Source organism: Haemaphysalis longicornis, unplaced genomic scaffold (genome assembly GCF_048455015.1).
Source record: "Haemaphysalis longicornis isolate Haplotype H1 unplaced genomic scaffold, Haemaphysalis longicornis Haplotype H1 scaffold_2, whole genome shotgun sequence".
NCBI lineage: Eukaryota > Metazoa > Arthropoda > Arachnida > Ixodida > Ixodidae > Haemaphysalis > Haemaphysalis longicornis.
Window position 1 is genome coordinate 74,177,274 of NW_027526295.1, and position 23,390 is coordinate 74,200,663.

A 23,390-nucleotide genomic window follows, 5' to 3' on the forward strand; every position below is an offset into this window, starting at 1 on the left:
TTAGTAGCCGTCACTGAAAATATTGGTCTCTCTGCTTCTCCAAAGTCTTTCTAAAAATGTTAGAAAAACAGCAATAGACGCATTTCTATGAGCTAGGTCCCAACAAAGAAGCCAAGAAATCCAAGACAGACGAAATGCCCCGCAGTGTTTAAGCTACGATGAGTGCGTTGTTGGTAATGACACGACGGGAGAACCTTTTCCCTGAAGTTTTCTGTACAGCCGTCAGTTGAAATATATGTACGGTATTGAGCAGTAATAAACAGCGAGTATTATATTAAAAAATTGGTTTGGCTAGCCCGAAAGCTGGTCATGAAACAAATATTTTTATCATGTAGTTTACACAGCAAATTACTCGGAGGACCGAGACCCACAGGCAGAAAATCGTAAACTAGTACCATAAGGGTAATTAGACCAACAGCGATATACACTGTACACATATTTGCTTTGCTAGGCTACTTCAGTGCATTTGCTTCGTTTCCATTCGGTTGTCAACGTTGACAGCCATGACCACTATATTGCTGAATGGCGGTGATTGAGGACTTTACCGGAATAAATAAGCACAGATACAGGATGATGCGAATCCTAAATCATGTCCTAAATCAGAGCGATTCAGCAATATGTACAACCAATTGACTAGCCCCATTTTCAACCTCGAGGAGCACAATCGGCCACACACCACGCAACACAAAACATCCAGTCTCAACGTTGCCTAATTTACGATTTTTTAAGACTTCGAGAGGTGACCGTCGAATTAAAATACGGCGTGCTTGTACTTAAAACTTCCGTGCTAACTAATTGTCCAGATTTCGGCAAGCGCGTGCCGTACGCCTCATTAGAAGTTGCCGAAAAAAAATTACCCATCAGTAATTATGCTTCCTCCGCTTAATCAAGCAGGTTGACAGCCTACCCTTCGCCTGCTTCGTTTGTTATTTTTGTTTGTTATAAATTACCTGTGACGCGATGCCAACAAGCTTTTCTCCGCGCTTTTTTCGTCCGCACTTTTTTCGTCCAAAATGCTTTCAGACTTGCTTCTGCTGCTTCCTTCTCTCGGCGAAGCGGCAGGTCCGAAACACTTGCCGTTTTGGGGACGTCTTCCTAGTGCGCGCGGGCTGACGCCGATCAAGCGTGTTTATTTCACCCGGCCTGACACATTACGGACGCGAAGCACCAAACTCGCAACTTGCGAAGTGCGTCCCTACGGACGCGCGTGACTCGGCAGCGCTCGTACAGAGAATCCGGAGGAGCGGCTGTCGGGATTCCGTGGGCGAACATCTCCCCAGCTCATTCGCTGTACCAGACGGCTCGAGAAGAGACTGCTCCGAGACGTTTCCGAAGATGGCCGGCCATACCCTTTTGCTGCTGCTGCTGCTTGCCGCAGGTAAGCCTTCAAAGGCCATTAACCTACACCGACCATCGGGCCATGGCTTTCGCTGCGGGAAATACTAAATAACGAAAATCTTGTAAACAACAATCTTTTCCAAAAATCATTCTGTCGCCTAATCAACAGCGCTTTAGCATGCTTAAAATATTCATTCTCCAGCAGTATTAGGTGGATTAAAGGCGCCCTGTGGGCAGTAAAACTTTCCCAGCCTTGTGAACTGGAAATTAGAGTCAAAGCTTAACTCACTCAACAAGCTCACTCATTTTGCTCCAGTGCGAAGCGTAAAGTCGGAGGCGGCATTAGATGTCATCACCTCGAGCCATCCATAAAAGGTCACTAAACACTGCAGCAACCACAGTCTTCCAAGCTCTTCATTTGCAAAGTCGAAAATTTGGACGACTCTGAACGAAGAAATATTGCCCTAGATTATGGGTCATTGACCCCTCCAGCAAAACAAGCGTGACTGCTTGTGAAATACCACCGACCGATACACGCCAAAAACAAAACGTATTCTTGGGCAAGGAAGGTTGCACTTATCAGGAAATCAAGATAACAACATTGCTTATCTAGTCTTGAACAACCAAATTTATTTTGGAGTGGCTTTCCTAGCGTTCTTTGCGCGGGCGATTCCGGACATGGGTCTCGCAGCACTGCTCCAAGTCAAAAATGCAAAAATGCGCGCCAAAGTGGTAAAGCGACCACAAGTTAATAACCGCCCCAAAAGTTCTATCAGATGTGCCCTGTGAACTTGTTTGCGGTAAGGAGCAACCAAATAATTCATTGAGGTACTTCCTGGCTACGTAATTTGAAGGCGATACCATTGTGAAAGATATTCTCATTTACTTCTACACAGTATTAACGTCTCTTCGTTGCCTTTCGTTTCTTTCTGCTCTGCCGCAAATTACTTCGACCCGGTTTTTTTCTTCTTACTGTCCCCACTGCCGGATGACCGTATTCTCCACCCTTGACCACTTAATTTGGCGCTGCTCTGCGTTTTCACTGTACCGGCCTATCCTCACCAATGCTATGCCTCCCAATGCCTCAGAAGATGACCCTCCATTTGAAGATCCAAGTTTTATCAGAGCCCTTGGGCTGTTCGGTGTAGAGAATGTCTGTCAAGATTAGTGTAGACCGGGGCCTACTCCGGTCGTGAAAATCACATAATGGTAGATCTTAACCTTAGCCTGGCCTCTGCGGTCTGAAGGGAAACCCTGTGCGGTCTTCATGGACGCATCTCTTTAACTGGGCTACTCCTCCCTTTACCCTCCTTCCCCTACCCCTACTTTGGCCACATGGCCTTCCCTTAATCAATAAAGGACGACAACAACAACAGCTTCTACTCAAGTGAAGTCGCTTTCAGCTGCCACGCGGAAAGCATTATTGTCCAAATTTTGGGTTCCCAACTTACAGTTTTGCGAATTTCGGGAACCGGGCACGCTAGTTCCTCGAAGCTCCCCATTCCTGACCAATACTCTAAGTCGCTATCTGCCCCCACATAAAGTAACAGTAACGATAACGACTCCTCTATAGCTGATGGCGACGTGCGGAGGCGGTTCAGTAAAAGCGCATAGGGCTGGTTTTGTGGAGACTCGCGTTTGAGCCGCATGGTATCACCCATGTGTTTATATGGTATTTACTCTTATTGCGGCGACCATTTTCTTGGCTGGACCGCAAAACAACAACAACCATAACGGTGTTTTTGCAAAATTGGTCGCTTAAGGCTTTCGGCTTATTGAAGACTAGAAAGGCGAAAGACTGATTGTTGGGCGGGCATATTCCACAAAAGAGCGAGCGGTCGTTAAGGCATCTGGAATACAACGTGCTTTAAGCACATAATTTATATTTTACCTATTTGTTGTTTTGTTTTTGTTGTGTTTGTTTTATGTTTTGCTTTTTCCCTTAACGCGTTTGGCAACGGCGCAAGGGGGTCTAGTCTAGTCAAAGGATGTACTACGAAGTCACACGCCCTGCCTCACTCGCAGCTATGCTTGTTGTGGCGCCTCACATAACTCCAGGTAACGGTTACTGAAACTTGGCGCGGTTACAAATTTGGGTTGCAATGTCTTTCGTGAGCAGTAGAGGCGTGGTTTTGCTTAGGTTCACTGTCTGTTTGTGCGTCGCATGAGGCTTACGCCAGTGCGTCGAACTGTGAGCGTGTCTTGGGAATTGGTGTGCGGGGGCGCTTTCGAAGGGTTTGCGTTTTTCAAGAAGTTAATCTTTCCTCGTCTACCTAAACGCGCAAATATTGCTCTGCCTTCCTGTCACTGTATTCAACCCGCCCGGGAGAAAACACTTGAAAGCGCGTTACAAACCACTAAAACTTCTGGCGCGGCTCATAGATGTCCACATTATTTAGCAGCGGCGGTGTGGTGGTTATGGTTGTTGTGTGGGATCAGGCGGGGTTGGCCTGGCTGGATACGCCGGCTATTGCACCGCCGGAGCTCATCCTATAATTAGTCAATGTTAGGGTGCTTTCACCACGAGTCTGCTAGTTCTGTCTCCTGAAAAAAGCTAAGAAGGCGCTACACCTGCCTGCGCAGCGTCCAATGTCCCCTTGGAAAGACGATGAGGTCCAGAGTGGTGTGCGAGGCTGCCAACTTTTGAATCACTGAGAGCATTGCCGTACGTTCTACAGCATGGTCTGAGCAACACATTACATATTGGCGTGCATCCTCTATCACTGCACATGACGAACATGGAGGCGATCGCACGAGGCCCACCTTGAATAGTCATGCTGTTTTCTTCGCTGAGCCCGCTCGGATGCGGTAAAGCAAAGTTGCCTCCATTTTCGTAAGGGCCTTTGTGAAGCAAGGCTGGTGATAGGGATCTCCCAAGGACTTCAAATGGTCGACTCTACTCGCCTGAAATCGTTCCAGTGATCGGTGGAAACTCACTGTCGGTGCAAATGATACCACATTCCGTGCGAACTGATCAGCGGCCTCACAGCACAGGGAAACCTGTGGTACATTTGGGGGGAAGGTACGTACGAGAGTAGCAGCGTTCCTTTTACCGGGGCCTCACGGTGGGCTCTTTTTCGCGATAACAAATGAAAAACCTCGCGATAAGAACGGTGTCAGAGACAGGTCAGCTAAAAGCAAACAATAAAGCAAGACATATGTCGGCTTGAGCTATTAAAAACAAAAATGTTTAAAGTGATGGCGCGCGAGCAGTAATAACTCGGGAAATTGAATTGAAGTGATCAAACGTTTATTGCATTGACCACTGGGAGAGGGAGAGAGAATTGAAAGAGGGGTAGGAGGAGAAGAGAAGGGGGATCTTACGTCGCAATGGCGACGGAGCACTATCGTTTTTCGCCAACATTTGTTGTGAGGCAAGTAGATGCGAGGCCAACCTTTTTGCTGTAAGACGCTTCTCCTACTGAACTTGCTGCGTTTGGCTTCCCTTACTTTTACTACAGGACCTTCGATAAGTGGAGTCAGCATTTCCTGGGTGGTAGAGTTATCCAAACCGATGGGGCGACAGGAATGAGTCAACGGCGCTGGATTCCGCTGGTCCACGACAGATATTTGCCTACGTCGTTCGGTTGCTCCATCGATGACCAAACCCGAAAAACCGAGTAGTTTGCGACGGCAGCGACAACCGGTGGGGCCGCTTCGCTGTGATGAGAATGGACAAGCAACAGTTTTTTGCACACGGCGATCTGTTAGAATGCGGGACTTCCCCCCGTAGATGGTCGGACGGGAGTCAGTGGGTTACGATAAAGCACAGCCTCCTAACGGCTCCTTACGGAAGGGTCAGAACAACGTGCTACAGCTGTGTAGGCCACGGCCTGAGACTCACGGGTTTTTCCCGCAACGTACTGCGGATGCCGCCAAGACCTCGGGATAAAGAGAAAAGTAACTTCTGTTGGTATACAAGTGACTCATCGCTACACAAATGCTCCTCGTTTGTTGCTCTTGAGTTTGCCAATAGTGCGTACCACCATGGCCGTAAAGCTCTCACCACATGACATGTAAGAGAGATTTCAACCGAAAAACCTTGTTCGGTGTCGTTGCTGAGTTACTGGCTCGAACAGGCTTATTGCATACGCACTTCTCGCATGACCAGCTAATGCTATGAAGAAGAGTTGCACTCTACGACTCAAATTCTAGCGCGCATCAGTAGATTACGTGCATAAACATTGGACGGATTCAGTGAAGAATGTGGCTGATACCCACAGGCATGTATTGCCTGCAACGTTAAAATGTCGTTAATCCAGGGGCGGTATTCTCAAGTTTTGTTCGTTTCGTGTCCGTATGAAAGTGTACGTTTTGAGCGAGCCCTGATTGGCTACTGCGTGGAACCACGACTCCTCGGACAGGGCGGTAGGCAGCAGAGGATTTTCGCAGGTCTAATATGAATGTACCGGTCATCGCCTTGTTGTTGGCTTGCCGGCGGAACAGGAGGTCAAGAAGTCATGTTGCCCAGTTGGAACTATCTGCGGAAGCATTCCGCCTCTCGAAGAATACTGTGCGGTGGCTGACCGACGAGCTGCAAGACTAACTTCGCCGGCGGCACCGAGGACTCAGTGGCGAGGACCATGTGATATGCGTCTTACATTTCTTCGGTACCGGTGGCTTTCAGTCAGCGGTCGGTAGCAAAGAAGCGATATCCCAGTGACCCTATTGGACTGCGGGAATCAGGTGACGCTTCGCTGCTTTGTCCGGTATGCACAGCTCCAAGGTGATGGGAACCCCAAGTGGGCTCATAACTTCTGCACGATTCTGATTTCACGGCTCGTGGAACCATGTGTATAGATACTATAATGCAAACTTTAAACACAAAATGGCTGGCAATATGTTGCGAATATTATGCTTCATCTCTGCCGGAGTTTTCCACTCTCTCCCTGCGCTCCCCTCATGGCCTTCGCATTGATACGTTTTTTGCCTGCCTCAGCAAATTTGGGTGATGCTGCTGAGGCCCTTTGCTGCCACCGTAGTATTTGCGCCAGGAGAATCACCATCATCATGGTCGTCATCTTCACCCTGCTCGTCTCCACTGTAGGACCAAGGTCTCTCATCGACCCCCGCCCCCTTCTGTTGCGGGGGTCGATTGCTTGCCACGGAATTTTAACCCATCCATCCATCAAGTTAACGGCCCCTCTATCGCTACTCAGTGGCTACCTAGGTGGTCGTCCACCAGTTGTCAGGTTGTCATAGTGGGCCTCCTCGATTTACCAGTCCTGGACGGTCCGCGGGCAGTCCGTGGACTGCCCTCGGACCGGAAGCCTCATAGGAATACATGGGAAAAATGAGCGCCGGATCGCGTCTCGGGCAGTCCGCAGACGATCCGGGACTGATAATCGAAGAGGCCCATTATCTCTCTAGATGGCCACCCAGAGTTCACTTCTTTTTCCTAATTTGAACTATGATATCTCCCAGCCGAGATTATTTGCTCTGTCGAAGCGTTACTCTACCATAAATTACAGCGAATTTAGCAGTTTCCAAGGCCAAAATTGTTTCGCCGTAAACTTTTTTTTCCGCTACAGAATGAAACATGGTCGTAGCATGTGACTAGGTAAGAGCGCTTTGTAGTATTTCTTGGAGCAGCAATCACCCTTCTGCAGGCTACGTTGGCAACTTAGCAGTTACCGAACACCCCGACTTCCGCATATGTGCGTTGTTACAAGGAACAAATAACCGACGCAGTACACAAAATTGAGAAGAGGGGATATTTACTCAACGCGAAGGTCGGCATCTATCCAACCTAAAATTGAACCTGAAATGTTTCGGTTCAATTTATGTTAAAATGTTTAGGTTCAAATGTTTAAGTTCGAAAAAGCTGATGGCTAATCTTTACTAAATAACGGGTACTTCCCCAACACACCCACCAACAAATAATCGTCCACATCAATTTTGTCTTGAGGGGTGCAAACTTGTCTTTTGGCTGCATGGCCGCTTTAAGAGAAGCGAAGAGCTTGCTTGAGTCTTTAATGATATCCCTTGGATGCTGTGGTATTTAGTTTATAGTATTTTAACAACCTCCCTTCCCCCATCGCCCCTCCGGCACGGCGCAACGCACTTGCCCGCTTCAAGACAAAATATTGCCGACGCCCGTGCTCAAAACCCCGATTATAAGCGACCGCGTTGCCCCCACTGTACCATTCGAGGAAAACCACAAAGCATGACATGTTTTCTATGTGGATGCACCATTTATTTCTGAAAATGAGGTGTTGACACTTGAAGTCCAGCGACATCCTTGTCATGCCAAAAGCGTTCATCAAAAATTGGGCTAGTTGGTACATATCGAATAGTTAAAATGTGCGCGAGGAACCAGGAACACACCAAAAGCGCTCGGTGGCGTTCTTTCTGTCTGTCCCCCCTTCCTTGTGCACTTTTTAACCATTCAAAAAAGCCCACAGCCATCTTCGTCAGATATTCGTCTGGTACATTTCATATTTAACGGTTAACGGTCTTGAAACTCATGCTTCAAGAGTTTATAGTCGTCTGCACCAGATTTGAGTCTCTCGCCATTTCCTTCCTACGTTGTGTCGTGAATGTCGGATCCCTGCTGCATCACGTTCCTGAAAGTAATTGTTGATTTGGTTTCGCTGAAAATGCATAGGCTTTGCAGGAAATATTACAAGGCTGCTTATGAATGCAGAGACAATGCTTTAACGGCATTAAGCACGCTTTTTTTTCAAATTTGACAAATAAACACGTAGTATCGCCAAACTTTCTGTAGTTTTACGGTTTCGTCCTTGCGACACTCTACAGCTTTGAAACAAAGCTTCCACTGATGACCTGATGCTGCAATAAAGGTCAGGTTCTACAAATTGGCCGCACACATTTTTTTGGGAACATCAAAAGGGTGAAAACTCATGGAGGTGACTCCATTTGGATCGTGTAGATCAGCCATCGTCGTTTGGCCATTGTTGGTAATTTTCATTGTTTGGAATTTCACGAATCTCAAGCTGTGCGGCAGGTTCGAAAAAGTCGTGCTAGCAATGCCTCCCTCCTAGAAGCCTGAGTAAAGCTATTTACTCTGCCCGTAAGACTTCCGTACACACCTCCGTTTGCGAAAAGCTCTGCTAGATTACGACGCTTCCGCTACAGCACGGGTGAGCACGCCGGTGCGGTCGCCTGCTGGAAAACATGTGGGCGGTTTACGCACGGAGGCAGCTGCGTGGACTCATTAATCTCGCACGTAGCCTTTGCTCCTGTGGGAAACAGGCCCTTATCAGGGACTTCTCACGGTGCCATACATATAATATTCCCCAGTCACCTCGGGCACCAAAAACGTGTGCTCCTTTCTGGGCGCTCGAGCGAAAGTGTGCAATATTGCGCTTCTTTTCGAAGCGGACATTTTTTTCACATTCCAGGTGCCTGCCTAAGGGACGACAGCTTAGTGTTCAGCACGTTCACCTCGCAGCTTTCTTTTTGTTCTGTTTGAAAGTGTGCAACTTTTAGAAGTACTAGTAGAGTTACTCAAAGAAGCCGCAGCAGCTGCGGTTTTTGAAATATATGTGACGTTTCTTTGTCATAAATAATATTCTCAAAGAAGCTTCAAGGAACACTGGAGTGACACGAGAGTGCATGCATTCAAGCGAAAAGATAATTGCTTCTTTTTTATACAGTGGCATAACTCTGCAGCCTGTCTAGAATCGTACGATGCCTTTTTAAGATGGTTGTACTCAGGAGAATTCGGTATTTCGAATATATACTTTGTGTACTCTGATCAACATTGTATGAAAGAGGCGCATCAATGTTTTTCTAACCAGCTCAAAAATATCTTGTATAAACCGAGGGAAAGTGTGATAATTAAAAAGGAGAGCCTCAAAAAAAGAAAAAAACCTTGGGGAATATTTTGAAAATTAGTATGGCTAACACTACGGCGAGATCAATGAGAAGACGAGCAAAGGCGAGTTTCACAAAAGTATTCACACCGCTAAGAAATCCAACTGTGACTAGCCACGACTCAGTTACATCACAGCTATGCACCGCATAATTGTGGGCGATCATAAAATGGTTTGTACTAAGTTCGCCTTGTGAGAGGAGCCGAAATAATGTGCGCATAACAGTTGTTGTACATGCTTACACCTCCAAAGGGCCGTAGTTATGGAATTATACGCCCCCACAAACATACGTCTGCGAGTTGAACTTAACTTTTTAATGGCGGAAGGTGCAGTACCGACGAGGTGATGCAAGGGGCCCACCAGTAAATGTCGCTGCCCGAATTAAAATGCCGTTGAGTGAACAACTGGGCTACTGCGGCGTCCCAAGCCTAATTTTAAACGCATGTTTCTGCGTAGCGTTCAGTAGCACCTGCATCGCTTAAATAAAATACAAGAAAAAGACTGTGCTGATTGCGATGCCTGTGGATTGGCAGCGTAAGTAGAAATCGGAGAGTGCATCAAGCACGCGCCGCGCGATCGTCGCCCAGCCACCTAACACGCACCAACAAGCTAGGCCATAGTGCTGTACGCAGCGATGGAATTCTTAGCAATATCAGGCAAAATATGTTCGTCTACACAAAACACGCTTGCGTATGAACTCCCAAGAATATCCCGCACCAATTTATTCGCAAAACTAAAAAATACCGCAGCAAAAGTCCAAGACATAACGACGTAACAGTTACCCGTAGCTTGACGTACCATGAGTTTGTTGTAGCTTGCTGTGACGTTGAAGTAGCCATGAATAAAAATAGAAGTTCGGTTCTTTCAAAAGACTGTTTCGCCCCGATAACCGCCATATCAATTTTATCGCAAATTTTAAAGGCATAATCGAGACATTCAATAAAAAAATATTCAACAGTGGCAAATCCACAGCTATTTTCGGGCGATGCATCTACGATATTACTGAATCTTGTTTTCGCGATTAGCTCCCGCCGAACTAAGCTACCACCAAAACCTGACTGGGAGATTGTACCGGGTCCTGTACTTCTGGTTTATCGTATCATTTCAATGCTAACGCGTAGCTAAAACACTAGTAGAAATGATTTAGTCCCGGCCATAATACGTCAGTCCTGCCCATATTACGCCACTATGGCGCGAAGTTTATAAGTTAATATTTGAGGGGGTATTTTTTTTATTAAAAACGTTTTTCGAGGCTCGAATGGAGCGCAGTGAGCTATTAAAGCCTTCTTCTTTCAAACTGACCAAAGTTGTATGTTGCCTTCATGTCTCCTTTAACTTGATTTTAGGGCTACGGGCCTTAACAAACAGAAGCTCGCCCACATTTTTCTTTTCGTGCGACTCCAAAGACTCAGACAGTGTTACATGCTCGCGAAAGTGTACTGGCTGATGCCTACCCAGAGATGTTTTGGTTTTTGCGAGTCTCAATGCACATACAGTGTTACGTAACCACCAAGAAGCGCATACCTTCAGTGGGGTTACCTCCATTTGTGTAACAACGCGGGAATATATGGCGTAACGCTATGATATCGGCGATTTGACCTCTGTACGTAACCGATTTTGACCAATTTTGACCGAGAGGTGTCGCCCTCGAAGCTTCCATTTCTACTTTATGATTTGACGCATGCATTGTTAGCCTGTGCGCTACACGCGTGTTTTAGCTTAGGTTCAACGAAAGTTTCGCGACCTCTACTTGCACAAAGGGGTTGGAGTACTGAATAATAACATTTGGCGTTAAAGATTTTCTGGAAAAAAATTCTTCGGCACACTTAACTCTGCTTACGTGCGTTGAAGGCTAAAATCAGACTTTATTTATTGCAAATTATTTGCTGCTGCATCGTACTTTGCTTCTCTATGTTCGCTTTTCTTTCTTGCTCCTTCATGGCCAATCATTTCGATCGGCTTCCTTTTTGCTGTACGAGGTTTGCTTCTCTTTGTTAGCTATCATTTCTTTCGTCTTACGGCGCCAATTACGTCAGCAAGCTGAGTGTCAAATATACCTCAGCTTCATTAGAATCAGGGTTATGCGCGCTTGGTGTTCACCTGTCCTTCCCACGTCCCATCACGTTCAGGTGCCACGCGGCGCGCCCAATTCATAACAGTTTACGTTCCCAACTCATAGTTTAACCCATAAAAAAATTGGCCGCTTATCTGTTCCTTTGTTGCAAATGTCGACAAAGACGATAGTCTTTGCCGACATTTGCCAAGTAAATGCCTCCCTTCACTTTCCCGCTCACCTCTCATGCTGTTCCTCTGGCGTCGCGCTCCTCTCAAGGTAAAATCGCTAAAGTTTTGCTCAAGTCGGTTTAAATTTACCGCGTTCCACTCCTCCACGCCGGATGCCTCGATGCCAGCGCTGCCGTACGGCGGAGACGCGCGTGAATTGAGGCGCCCTACTTCAATGCTTATAGTACCGCGTTTCGCTAGTCCACGTGCGTTCCAAGCAGAACGTTGAGCCTATCTAGTGGAACCGCTCGTAACTGTTGCCGGTTGATTTCTTAAAATGTCGCCAGAAGCTATAGTGGCGCGAGCGACAGCAGGCGACAGCGGAGTGAATTTTTTTCTGCAGTGGATGTAGTATTTCATTTCGCAAAAATCAAGCATCTATGATTCCTTATAAAAGAACACTGCAAATATCACTTGTGTAATATTTTGTTGTCTTATATTTGCGTAATGTCTTGTTTTTGTTCAACAATGTTGACAAGTATGAAAATTACACCAGACTTAGACGGGCAAGATTTAGCTGTGACTGTGTAAGACTATTGCGCACGCCTTGATTTACTTTGGCCGAGTGGCTGAATCGGGTCACACACACAGACAAACAAACATACAGACAGACCAAAATTCCTGGGTTTAAGTAGCCCAAGAAAGACTATCATCTTTAATAGACAGTAAAGTGTTTTCTTCAAAATAGACTTGCTGAACATGTCATGGGAGATGTAGAAAAACTTTATTCTGTCATGCTCCGGTGAAATTACGGCTGTAGCTATTCTACGCAAACACCCTACCTCCAGACATTTTGTGCTCCTAAGAAAAAGCCTCAATAATAGCCGTGTGTTATATATGGGGCAGTGGGTTCGTTCGGAGCCTAAATGCTTTTGTGTCCCACAGCGCCTCGGGAACTCGGGCGCTGACATTTTTCTCGGCGATCACTTCAACTTCAACAACAACGTCTGACAATGTTTATGCTTTGTGGTGTTCAGTTTATTTCCTTGTAATTGTGGTTCCGGTTTGTTCTTTTGGTGGCGTCTTGTCTCTCTATGCAGTCTACACTAATACCTTGAGCACGAGGCTGTTTTAGGTACCTGACATAGAAAATGTATCTTGCTAGATAATACAAGCATTATTGGTACTGTCTATTCCAGTGACCATTGTGGCCGTAGCAGAGGAAGCTGCTCATCATCGAGCACGTAAGTTCCTGAAAGTGGTATTTTCAATTTTGATTACAACAAACGTCACAGCGAGCAGTGCACCATGCGGTGGCACTCACTTATTCTTGACCAGCACAAAACAAAATTTAGGGATTCAGGCAGCAAAGCGGGACGTAGACTATAAGGGGAGCCGTAGTTTAGGGTTCCGTACTAATGTAGACCACGTGGTCATTGTATTATTTATTATTAATATACCTAAAAGACCCCAGTGCTAGGATTTTTTATGCACCAAAATCTCGACACAACGGTGCTTCCCTTTTCTGCCGCCAGCAGAACATCTTAGCCATTGAGCCACCCCGGTGAATGTTTCAGCGGCTATGAAGAACAGTGCACGAAAAACTTCCTCGCGAGCTCCTAGCTGCGAATACATCATCACATGTAATCCGAAATTCAATGTAAATGTTTTTTGATTGGGTTTTTTTTTTTTATTCAGAACATTTTAAATAGCTTCTCTGCGGTATAGCTTCCATTTCGCAAAGGTGCATGCGAATAGTTTACCCGTGACACGCTGTTTTTAGTTATGCGTAAAGAAGATTGGCCGCTTGGCAGCCCTTTCAATAGGAAACATTTATCACTAACTGTCATAGAATAGGCTACCCTTAGATTGCCAAATACGACGTAAGCTACCACCGCGAACGTTCTTGAAAAGTTTCTAAGCACGCGTAAAAAGTAAGAAGGTAACAACTATTTCACTTGCATGTAAGCGCGAGTAAAAAGAGAGGTAAAACGACGCAGCTGCAAGAAAGCAAGACATGGTGTTGGCCTCACGCTTTCGGGGTCCTGAAAACTGATTTGCCTAACATAATCACTGCGGAACACGTCAAGGGAACACGGGCAGAAGTTAAAGCGGCTACCATTCTATACCGCATGCAGTTTGTACCCGCCGTAATGCACGTGCTTTCTTCGTGAGGCTACCGGAGCTGACAAACCACGCTAAGTCGTAATTTGGAAACTCACCGTTAAGTACGTCCTATTCGTTTAGCTCTGGCTCGGACGGCACCTCGAAAGAGAGAGAGAGAGAGGACAACTTTATTGTGTGCCCGGTGGGAAAAGGAAGAGGTTGGAGATCCTCCTCGGTCCTCTTCCCCCTTTTAGGAGGCAGCCAGGACTCCTTGAACCCCGGCGGCGTCTCGAACACTTCACTGCGCACGCGGTCGCTGCTACGGGGATGGAATGCGGAAAATTGTGGATTTTTTAAATGCGGAGCGCTTTAGGTGTCCGGCTTGTCGTCGTAGCACGTCCAGGGTCACGGTATATAGCCACCACCGTAGTAACGCGTAACGCGTTGTCGCGCACCCAAACACAGGCTTCTGAAGGATCACCGCTTCCCCTGGTCGGTATAGAACCTGGGTCGCTCGCTTTCGTGTTCTTTCGTGCCAGTACTCCTTCAACGTTATGCAAACATGACGTTTGGCGTGACTAACTGTATTCGCGCAAGTGAAATTTTTAGTTCAATTTTGTGTCTGGCGTTGTTGGTCGTCCAATTTTATTGTTCATCGTAGTGAAGAAAATCCGGGCAGTTTTTACAGCGCAGCCGTTGCAGGTCGAGACTTTTCGTGAGTCTGCTTTGTTGTTCGTGTGTCACGCAAAGGTAGCAGCAGGTTTCCAAGCCCGGCGGCGAGGGAACCCCTGCGCCCAGTATCGGTGGGTCTGGGAACGGGCTCCTGCGAGGCCGCCGGTGGCTTCCCAGACCAACCGATAGAGGGCACAACGGTTTCTCCGGGCGGTTCCTCTCCCTTCCGCTAGGGTGCAGGGTGGGAGGGAGCCTACCGCTACTGAAGTTTAGCGGCCGGTTTCCGCGAACAGTTCGAGTGCACACAAGCGAAAGACATCTCCCCTGTTTCAGCATATTTTACATTCGCTGGAACAGGGTTTAATCCTTGAAGACGTTCTGTGCTGGAACAAATTATGAATGTATCCTTTACAGTTTCGCAGTAAGCAGCCATATGATTGAGGGCCCTAAAACCAATTATACATTTATAGTTAGGCAGAATGAAAGCAGCATAGCCACGCAAATAGCAAAAATAAGAAGCCAGGCTTTCCTCCTACAAACTCTGCACTGCAAACAATAAGGCATAATATAACGCAGCTTCAAAGACGTGTTAACAGGTTATAAAGTAAAAGCTTACACAATGCAAATACGAAAAAAAACGTATACGTAAACATACTAAAAAGTACTTTTAAAGTTCGATACAGTCGCAGCGTACGCAAAGCTATTTTATTGTCGAAAGTTCATCCACTGTGGTAAACTGTAGGCCTTGTGGCAGGAATCTGGGCCAGCATAATCTGAATTTCGCATAGACAGAAAAAAATTAAAGCCGTTTCACTCGACGTGGTAGCTGTCAATGATTTGAATGGTAGCTGTCAAGAACAATGATTCGCCAGAGGGGCTGTGGTCTCGCTGTCCGCTTATTGCTACCACCCATCACGTCCTTCGCCTCCCTGTCGCCCTCCTCTCTTGAATCTGAACAGAGTTCTTTTGTCCAATGCAATTCAAATTTCCCGCCTCCGCAGTGCTAGCCCGCCCCCCGCCTGGAGTAGCGCGAGCGGCAGTTTGTTCCTTTTGTGCTTGCTTCCATTTCGCACGCGCCAGAGCCTTACTGTGCAGTTTGGAACGCGTCGTTCTTGGCAGCCACTTTGTTCGCTTACTATCGTAAAAACCAACCCAACAGGAGTTTGTAACTAAATGGACAGGGAGGCTTCCGGTTATTTACACAGATTTTGCCTCAAATGTACCTGCAGCTTTCTTTGCGCTAAGCAACGGGAAGATGTATGACAAGCACCAGCGGTACAGGAGTTTCGAGCGGATATAAAACCCCTTGTTTTTCGAATCCTCCGTTCGGGTCCGTTACGCCGCTACGTCATGCGGTTCTGGGTACGTTACGTCGCTACGGCGCCTGATTGCAGCGGTGGGTAGACAGCGTGGCGGCGAACGAGCTACGATGAAAAGGCGGGACCCCAAAGTGTTCTGCACTTAAAAGAGAAGCAGTTTATAGAGCCATAATAAGGTAGCGAATTGGGCGAGTTGTAGTGCATTCAAAATGGTCAGCGCAGACGAAAATCGGACAAGAAGAGTAAGGATGACACAAGCGATCTCTAGCAACTGAACTTTTATTAGAAAAAGCACTTGTTATATCGGCAAAAAATGAAGATTAAGAAACAACAAACAGCTCAAAAAAACTTATGTCACGCAACTACTTAAACACCCGACTTGTCTAGGAAGACAACCTCATCATCTGTAAGCGAAATTGACGCATGGCTCACGCACGTGTCTACGCTCTTTAAAACCTTTTAAGCTTCGGCTATTTCCCGCGTGCGCTGGATTTTCCTTTTCATCATCACGACTGTCCGATTAAACTACTGAGCGCAGCCTCACTCTGCATTGGCGGAACAAGTGCGAGGATAGAACGCCATTCAGTGAAGCGCGTGTTCTCTTTGGCGGACGTTTAGGCATCGTCCCGTCCGCCCGATATACTTGTCACCGCAGGGAAGCAGCGGAATAGAGTACACTACTCCAGAAACGCAGTTGGTGAAACGTTTTTCGGGCTTTATGGTGCAGCTTTCACCACCACTAGTTGCTCCTCCTTCTTGCAACCTTCTATAAATACCGGCAGACACGCTCGCCAGCTTCTTCCCTGCATGAAAGACGACATTGACGTCATATTGGCTGGCAATCTTTTTCATGCGGTGCGGACAGAATGCAGATACGGAATAACAGCGATTTTTCTTCGCCTATCTGGGAGCGTTGCCGCTGCATACTGGCCAGAGATTTGTTCTTGTTTCCGCCGGTTCAGCAATCGTTGCGACACGAAAGCAAGAGACAAGCGCGGGAAACGTACCGCTTCCAATCTGGCAATTTGGCGCGAAAAACTTTCGTGCACAACATGAGCACAGGATTTCTTTAGCGCTGAGCCGAGACACGAAGTGGCCAACCCGTTTCTGACAATCTTAGAATGTGCAGAATGAAAATTTAACAAGGGTTTTACAGATCAGGGGAATATGACCCGCAAACATGATCCTTCGGAGGCTTCAGAGACAAATCTAGGAATTGTAGCACATCATTTCGTGGAACTTCACACGAGAAAGTAAGGCCTTCGCCCCTTTGAGCATTTTCAAAACCTCGATCATAGACCGGGTAAAATTAACACGTTCCACAAACACCAAATAGTCATCCACATATCTAAAGATGTCGTGCGGGCCCTTCGATATCAAGTAAGTTTCTGTCAACTGTAAGCTGTAAGGCTCTGTCAAAAGTTGACAGAACCATACAGCCTTACAATGAGGTTGTCTTCCTAGACAAAAGTCGGGTGTTTCAGTGGTTGCGTGACATAAGTTTTTTTGAGCCGTTTGTGGTTTTTAAACTGATTTTTTTTTCTTATATAACAAGTGCTTTTTCTAATAAAAGTTCAGTTGCTAGAGAGCGCCTGTGTCATCTTTACTCTTCTTGTCTAATTTTCGTCTGCGCTGACCATTATGACAGTTATAGAGCCATAACGCTTCGAAACTCCTGAACCGCTGGTGGTTGTCATACATCTCGCCGTTGTTTATCGCAAAGAAAACTGCAGGTGCATTTCAGGCAAAATCTGTGTATATAACCGGCAGCTCCCGCGTTCATTCAGTTAAGAACGCCCCTTGGGTTGGTTTTTACGACAGTAAGCGAAAAAAGTGGCCGCCAACAGCGATGCGTTCCACACTGCGCAATAAGGCTCCAGAACGTGCGAGATGAAAGCAAGCACAAAAAGCACAGAACTCGCGCTCTTATTTTAATTCGCATTTTTGCCATGCGGCATATAAATAAAAAATAAGACATTAGGTAGAATAAAGAGAAGGGGTACAAAAGCACAGGTAGTCAAGAAATTGGTGACCCTGTACAAGTTTAAAGGTAAGCATCGAGTCCGGTCTCGTGTAAAAAGTTCAGCAGCGACCTGCAGTAGCGGTCTTCGTGCACCCACCAGTTCAAGTCCCCGGTTTATCCCACCAAAGACCAACCACTCTTAGCGCACTGTCCCGAGCTGTTCTGGTTCCTGTGCACGTCCACAAGAGATGATTGACATCCGCTTCAGCCGCTGAGGCCGGACTTCCGCTCACGCTGTTCCAGGGAGGGGCGTGCGAGCACTGCGAAGGCGGAAAATTTGAATTGCATTGGACAAACCTCCGTTCAATTCATCAAGAGGGAAGTGAGAGAAGAGGCGAAGAGCGTGCTGGGTGGTAGCAGTGAGCGGATAACGGCGCTACAGCCCATAATGGATAATCACTGCTCTGCACTTCCGACAGCGTTCACTGAGTGAAACGGCTTTATTTTTTCGCACATTCTCAGATGGCCGCACAAGCTGCCAGAAACCAAACTCTTCAAGCTGACTAACGCTGCACATCGAGATCAAAGCTCGCTACTCCTGGGCAAATAAAGTTATTAGGTGCAGAGCACTTTAGGAGCCCGCCTTCTAGTCGTGGCTCGTCCTCTCTCACGGTATCACGCTGCATCACGCACCTAAGCAGAAGCTTCGAAAAGATACCCGCTTGTCCCTCAACTCAGCCTTCCAGCCAAAAGTTAACAACATACTACAACAAGCAGTTTATGTCGGTCATACCATTCGACACTCCTGAACCGCTCGAACTTGTCACACATGTCCCCATTATTTAGCGCAAAGAAAACTGCCGGTACATTTAAGGCAAAATATGCGTAGTTAACCGGCAGCCCCCGCGCTCATTTAGTTAGGAACGCTCTTTCGGTTAGTTTTTACGATAGTAAGCGAAAAAAGTGGTCACGGAATACAAAAACCGACGCTTTCGAAACTGCGCAGTAAGGTTCTGGCACGTGCGAGATGAAAGCAAGCACAAAAAAATCTTGCGAAGCTTTCACTCATGCGCAAGATTTGAATCGCGAAGCTGCCGTAGGTGAGCATTGATGGGCACATAGTTTCAGTAGCACGCCCTCCCTTTCGGTTCGCGGTCTCTTCCTTGGCCATGCGAACTATCCGCGGTCGGGCCATGCCGAGAACTGCGAAGACGTTTCGCGCGAGGTCTCTGGTACGATAGTGAGCGCACTTGCACGACGATGCGAGCACTGAGCGCATGCGCACGCTCCTCTCGAGTGTTGCGGCGGCCGCTATCACGTGTCTTTCCGTTGTAGAGTGGGTAATGCGACAGCTGCGCGAGCGACGCCTACTCGAGGACGTTCCTCGCGGGGAGTTTTCAGTGCACACTAATCCCGACCTTACGGTCAGTAATAACAGCTCCGCTGTTAAAATTGGCTCCACTCCACGCCGCGGTGAAGGTGGTTGGACTGCGAAGCTGTAAACGACGCCCACAACGATTACCGATGCGGCGTCACTTGAATTCACACACGTGGCTCTAGAGAGTCTGAAACTAGAGAATCTGCCAGTCGTTACCTGCGATTCTGGGGGCGGGGGGGGGGGGGGGGGGGGGGGTGGAGGCGGCGTCCCAACGCAGCAGCGTCGGCAGAAACAAAACGGAAAGGAGCATCTTTCGAAAGGTGAGGAGCAGGGCGGCACACGCGGCTATAGCGACATGTGTCTCGCATGTGTCTGCCTCTCCCTCACTCTGGTTTCATGTGTCGCCTCCAAAAAGCGCCCTGCTCCTCCTCAGACGCTGAATGCAAACCACCGTCTGTCTCCCCCGTCTCCACGTATGGACGAAGCTTAGTCGGAAAGATGACTGGCTCTCGCTCCGCTTGTCTTCGTCGCCCTGTGGTGCCGGTGGTTTGTTTGTGTAGCCAGTAGTAGCGTGGGAGTTTTCTGCTGACGCGTACACGAAAATTTCCTTGGCTGGTTCGAGGTATACTGCTTCGCAGTAAGAAAACAGAATTCCCCCTTGTACTGTTCCAGGCAGAGGGCGCGCGAGAACTTCGAAGGCGGGAAATTCGAATTGCATTGTACGAAACCTCTGTTCAATTCATCGAGAATCGTGAGGCAGTCATGGGAAGAGCGTAAGGTGTGGCAGCAATAATCGGACAAAGTCACCCCATGCCCTCTGGCGAATCACTGCGGATTCCGAATTCTTTCACGTTGAGTGAAACTGAATTAATTTTTTAATGCGTCGCGTGGAAACACATTGATGCTTGCAACCCGAGTGTAGCACTCGCACCGTGAGGCCCATTGCAGAAGTGCTGAGAACTTGACATCGCCTTCACGCGTGGAATAATAATGCACCCGGAGGAAGAGAGACACAGGGACGTTTTATTGAACGGAGAAACGCAGAAAGGTCACCATATCAGCTAATAATAATAATAATAATAATAATAATAATAATAATAATAATAATAATAATAATAATAATAATAATAATAATAATAATAATAATAAGGGCAAGGGGCAGAAGCGCAATTAAAAGTAGCCATGTCTAAGCCGTAGTGTTCGTGGGATGGCGGCGAGCTACGCCTTCCATTTCATTTCATTTATTGCACCCTTAGGGCTTAACAGCATTGCAAAGAGGTGCGGGCACTGACGAACAGTGTTCAAGAAAAAGCACATAACCAAGGCACTGCAAGATTTCAAGTGCCGAGCACTTTAAGGGCCCGGCTTGTTGACTTAGCTCGTCCGCTGTCACGGCGCCACGCAGCCAAACGGAGGCCTCGAAAATAAAACCGCTTCCCCTTGTGATCGAACCAGGGTCCCTCGCGTTACGAAGCTAATATTTATCCCATCGCGCTACCGAGGCACTTTCTGTCCAACAGTAACTTTACACAAATACATACGGGTACAGTTCCCATGCTGGCACGAGAGCACAGCCGAGGGTCACTACGTTGTCACACATGGGCGTGCTGACCCAAAAATATATAGAAATGACCTCGGTTACAAGCAATAACAAGCTTGTAGTATGGGAACATATCTCACAGCACATCTAGAAAAACACGCCATTGGCAAGTTTTGACTCCGCGTTATGCAAAACACAAAACGACTTGACGAGAAGGACCAAAAACGAGCTAGAGATGCTGAATACTGCCCCATGCAGTAATTAGCGCAAATGCCTTCAAGGACCACTCATCCTGTGAAACGTATACGCTACTAGCAATAAGTGGGTGAGACAAACACGTGTTTGTCTCGGCGGGTGCCCTCCTCTGTATCAAAGGAAATCGCCGCCCGGCCACCTTGCCCCAGCACTTCGCGCAGTGCTTCGTCCGATTTGGGTTCCTCTGGCACACTCGTCGTCCAGTTGGCTTTTTGAACGGAGTGCCGTGAGGCGCGTTTTGGGCTCACAGTGCGCTCAACTGCGTCTACCCGTGCCCTCCAGAGTGAGTGGAGGCCCAGCATGAAAGCAATCGCGAAGGACGGACATTCCGCTTCCGCACTTAGGTACCTGAGGCTCGACCACGCGTGCCAAAGAAAGTTTCGATCTCGTCTGAAAAGCAGTAAGCAGTGCAGCATGCCCCGAAGACGTGTTTAGTCGTCTCCGTTTCACCGCACAAGGTGCATCCTGTACTGTAGTCGCACGAGTCCTACTGCGCCATAACTGGCAGCACTCCGCACTCCAGCTTAAAAACGAAAGACGGCATCTTTCGACGCGGTAAGCACAAGAAGGGCTCGCGCATGTCTCAATACGCTCGTGCCTGGCGCACGTGTGGGAGGTAGCCGGTATAGAGGAGGAGGAAGGACTTTCGCCAGGATGTCCCAGTAACGCCTTCATGGCTTAGCGGAAACTGCTCCTCCAAGGTTACGACTGCAGAGGCGACCAGTTTGTAGAAACCAGTCTGGTTCAGACCATGGTTAAGGCATTCTGGAGCGGCGGACCACCTGGATAAATTCGCGGCATCAAGGAGCTGTAATACCACACGGAGAAAAGAGTCCAGCTTGTCGCAAAACTGCAAGAAGCGCTGTACGATCACGTTTAGTTCTACATTTACATGGGCAACACCTCCTTTCTGCAGCAAAGAATCGAGAAATCTAATCCAGAGTAGCGAAAAATCGAAGCGTATGTGACCAGCAAACTCGTAAATGAGATACTACACGTTCGGTAAATTCCTGAAGTACTACGCAGCGACGTTAGCAATTGTCCCAGAACTGATTTTGACCGCCTTTTCTTCCCTTTGCAGGACGTGACTTCGGTTGTGCCCGGGGAATGATCTTCGTGTGCATGAGACGGTGTGCACGGATGTACCCGGGCAGCACGGGCTACTGCCAAGGCTTCCGATGCATGTGCGACACGCACATTCCGATACGAAGGCCCCCGTTCATCATGGGATAAGCGCGAACACCGTGGCTTGGAGGAATAAACCCTTGCGTCCAGTCCGGATCTATCTCTTCCTACGCTGATATTGCATTTACTGCCTGGGATTCTCCACAAGATGCGCGGATAGAAATGGCAGTCAATGCAATGTATACTGTACAGTCGGTAAAACGCTTGTCTATAACAGCGATTTCAACTTCAAACAGCTACATCCAAAAACTGCCGAAACATACTCGTTCTAAACATGTCGGAGGCAAAAGCGAAGGGCTAAGACTTCACAATTCCGCAGTAGTTTTATTCAAATCCCGCTCCGGCGGGGCTGGAGAGGGCTGAGAGTACGAAAGCTGTGTTATAGACAAGCCTTTTACCGGCTGTACAGTGCGGTCCACTGTTAACGAGAACAGGTGAGAGCGCGGCTGATGCGCTCTGCGAAGCGCCGGCGTCGGTATGTGGCAAGAATCAGAGGCAGCCGGCGCATGCGCAGTGACTGCATGAGGCGACAGTAGCCTTCCAGTCGTCTGCTACGGCGCACCGCCGTGCCGCTCAGCTTGCGATAGCTGAAGAATTTCGCCCTCGAAGGATGCTGAGCGGAACGGCCAAGCACCGTAGCAGACGACAGTGAGGCTCCTCCTGCCTGATGGGGTGGGTGCGCATACACCGGCTGTCTCGGATTCTCGCCACATCTCGGCACCAGCGCTTCGCGGAGAGCATCAGCCGCGCGCTCGCCAGTTTCCTTTAACAGTGGACCGCACTGTACAGTACCTGCCAAATTTGTGAAAAAATCGGAGCCCATTTAAAACAGGAAAGTCACATGATTTGCACTTGTAGGAATTGTTAAAATGATATTTCTCTTAGTGAGAAGCGAAGTTGCTACCGGAAATGGTACAGTGCTGTGACTGAGTAAAAAAGTAGGTGCAGTACTAAAAGTGAGCCCGGAAACGAATGGATTTTGTGCAGCATTTGACAGTAACAAAGTCGTCATGGTGAACCATTTCTTTTCTGGTTGCAGCGAAGTCATTTGTCTGGTTGTTTTCAGAATGGCATACATCGCTGGTTAAATGGGGAATCATTAGGTCGACCCTCACTTCATACAAATTGACGCTGTAAAATCTGACTACGCCGCCTGACATACCCGTAGTGTAGACCCACCATAGCCGTGGTTGCCGATGATAAGGTTTTTATCTATGAATTTCCATTTTACCCTCACGGTTCCGGTCCGGTAACGTCTTCACTGGCTTGATGTCGGAATGCTATCTTGCTGATGCAGAACGCGGGCACGCAAACAAAATACAAGTTCAATACATTTAAGGACATTGCATCGAGTGTCCCGCAAAGGATTAATTTTTTCCTAAATGTTTCCGCCCAGTCGAGTGGTTGTTTAAGATGAGTAATATACATAGAATGGATAAAGCGCATCTTTCAGTAATAAGTAGTTTTACCGCTGCTTTTCAACTTGGCCATGAAGAACCATCCTGCACTGCAGATATCGCTCCTACACATCAGCATTCTCTGCAGACAACTTGACGCTCTGGATCTGGGTTAG

The 23,390-nt window shown here is 47.6% G+C and overlaps 1 protein-coding gene across 1 annotated transcript; it reads left to right on the forward strand.

Annotated features, from left to right (window-relative positions):
- The first annotated feature begins 1,300 nt into the window (after window positions 1-1,300).
- On the forward strand, window positions 1,301-21,901 carry LOC144167188 (longicornsin-like). The gene is made up of 3 exons (XM_077696537.1): window positions 1,301-1,378; window positions 12,599-12,643; window positions 21,714-21,901. Exons 1-3 carry the CDS (start codon window positions 1,336-1,338, stop codon window positions 21,863-21,865), a joined length of 240 nt encoding a protein of 79 aa, XP_077552663.1. The 5' UTR covers window positions 1,301-1,335; the 3' UTR covers window positions 21,866-21,901.
- Window positions 21,902-23,390: the final 1,489 nt, after the last annotated feature.

Excerpts from the sequence above, each read along its gene's own strand:
- LOC144167188 (XM_077696537.1), top strand. The coding sequence starts at position 1,336 with ATGGCCGGCCATACCCTTTTGCTGCTGCTGCTGCTTGCCGCAG. Across the intron at positions 1,379-12,598 it reads GCTGCTGCTGCTTGCCGCAG|TGACCATTGTGGCCGTAGCA; the intron begins GTAAGCCTTCAA and ends TGTCTATTCCAG. Across the intron at positions 12,644-21,713 it reads AGCTGCTCATCATCGAGCAC|GACGTGACTTCGGTTGTGCC; the intron begins GTAAGTTCCTGA and ends TTCCCTTTGCAG.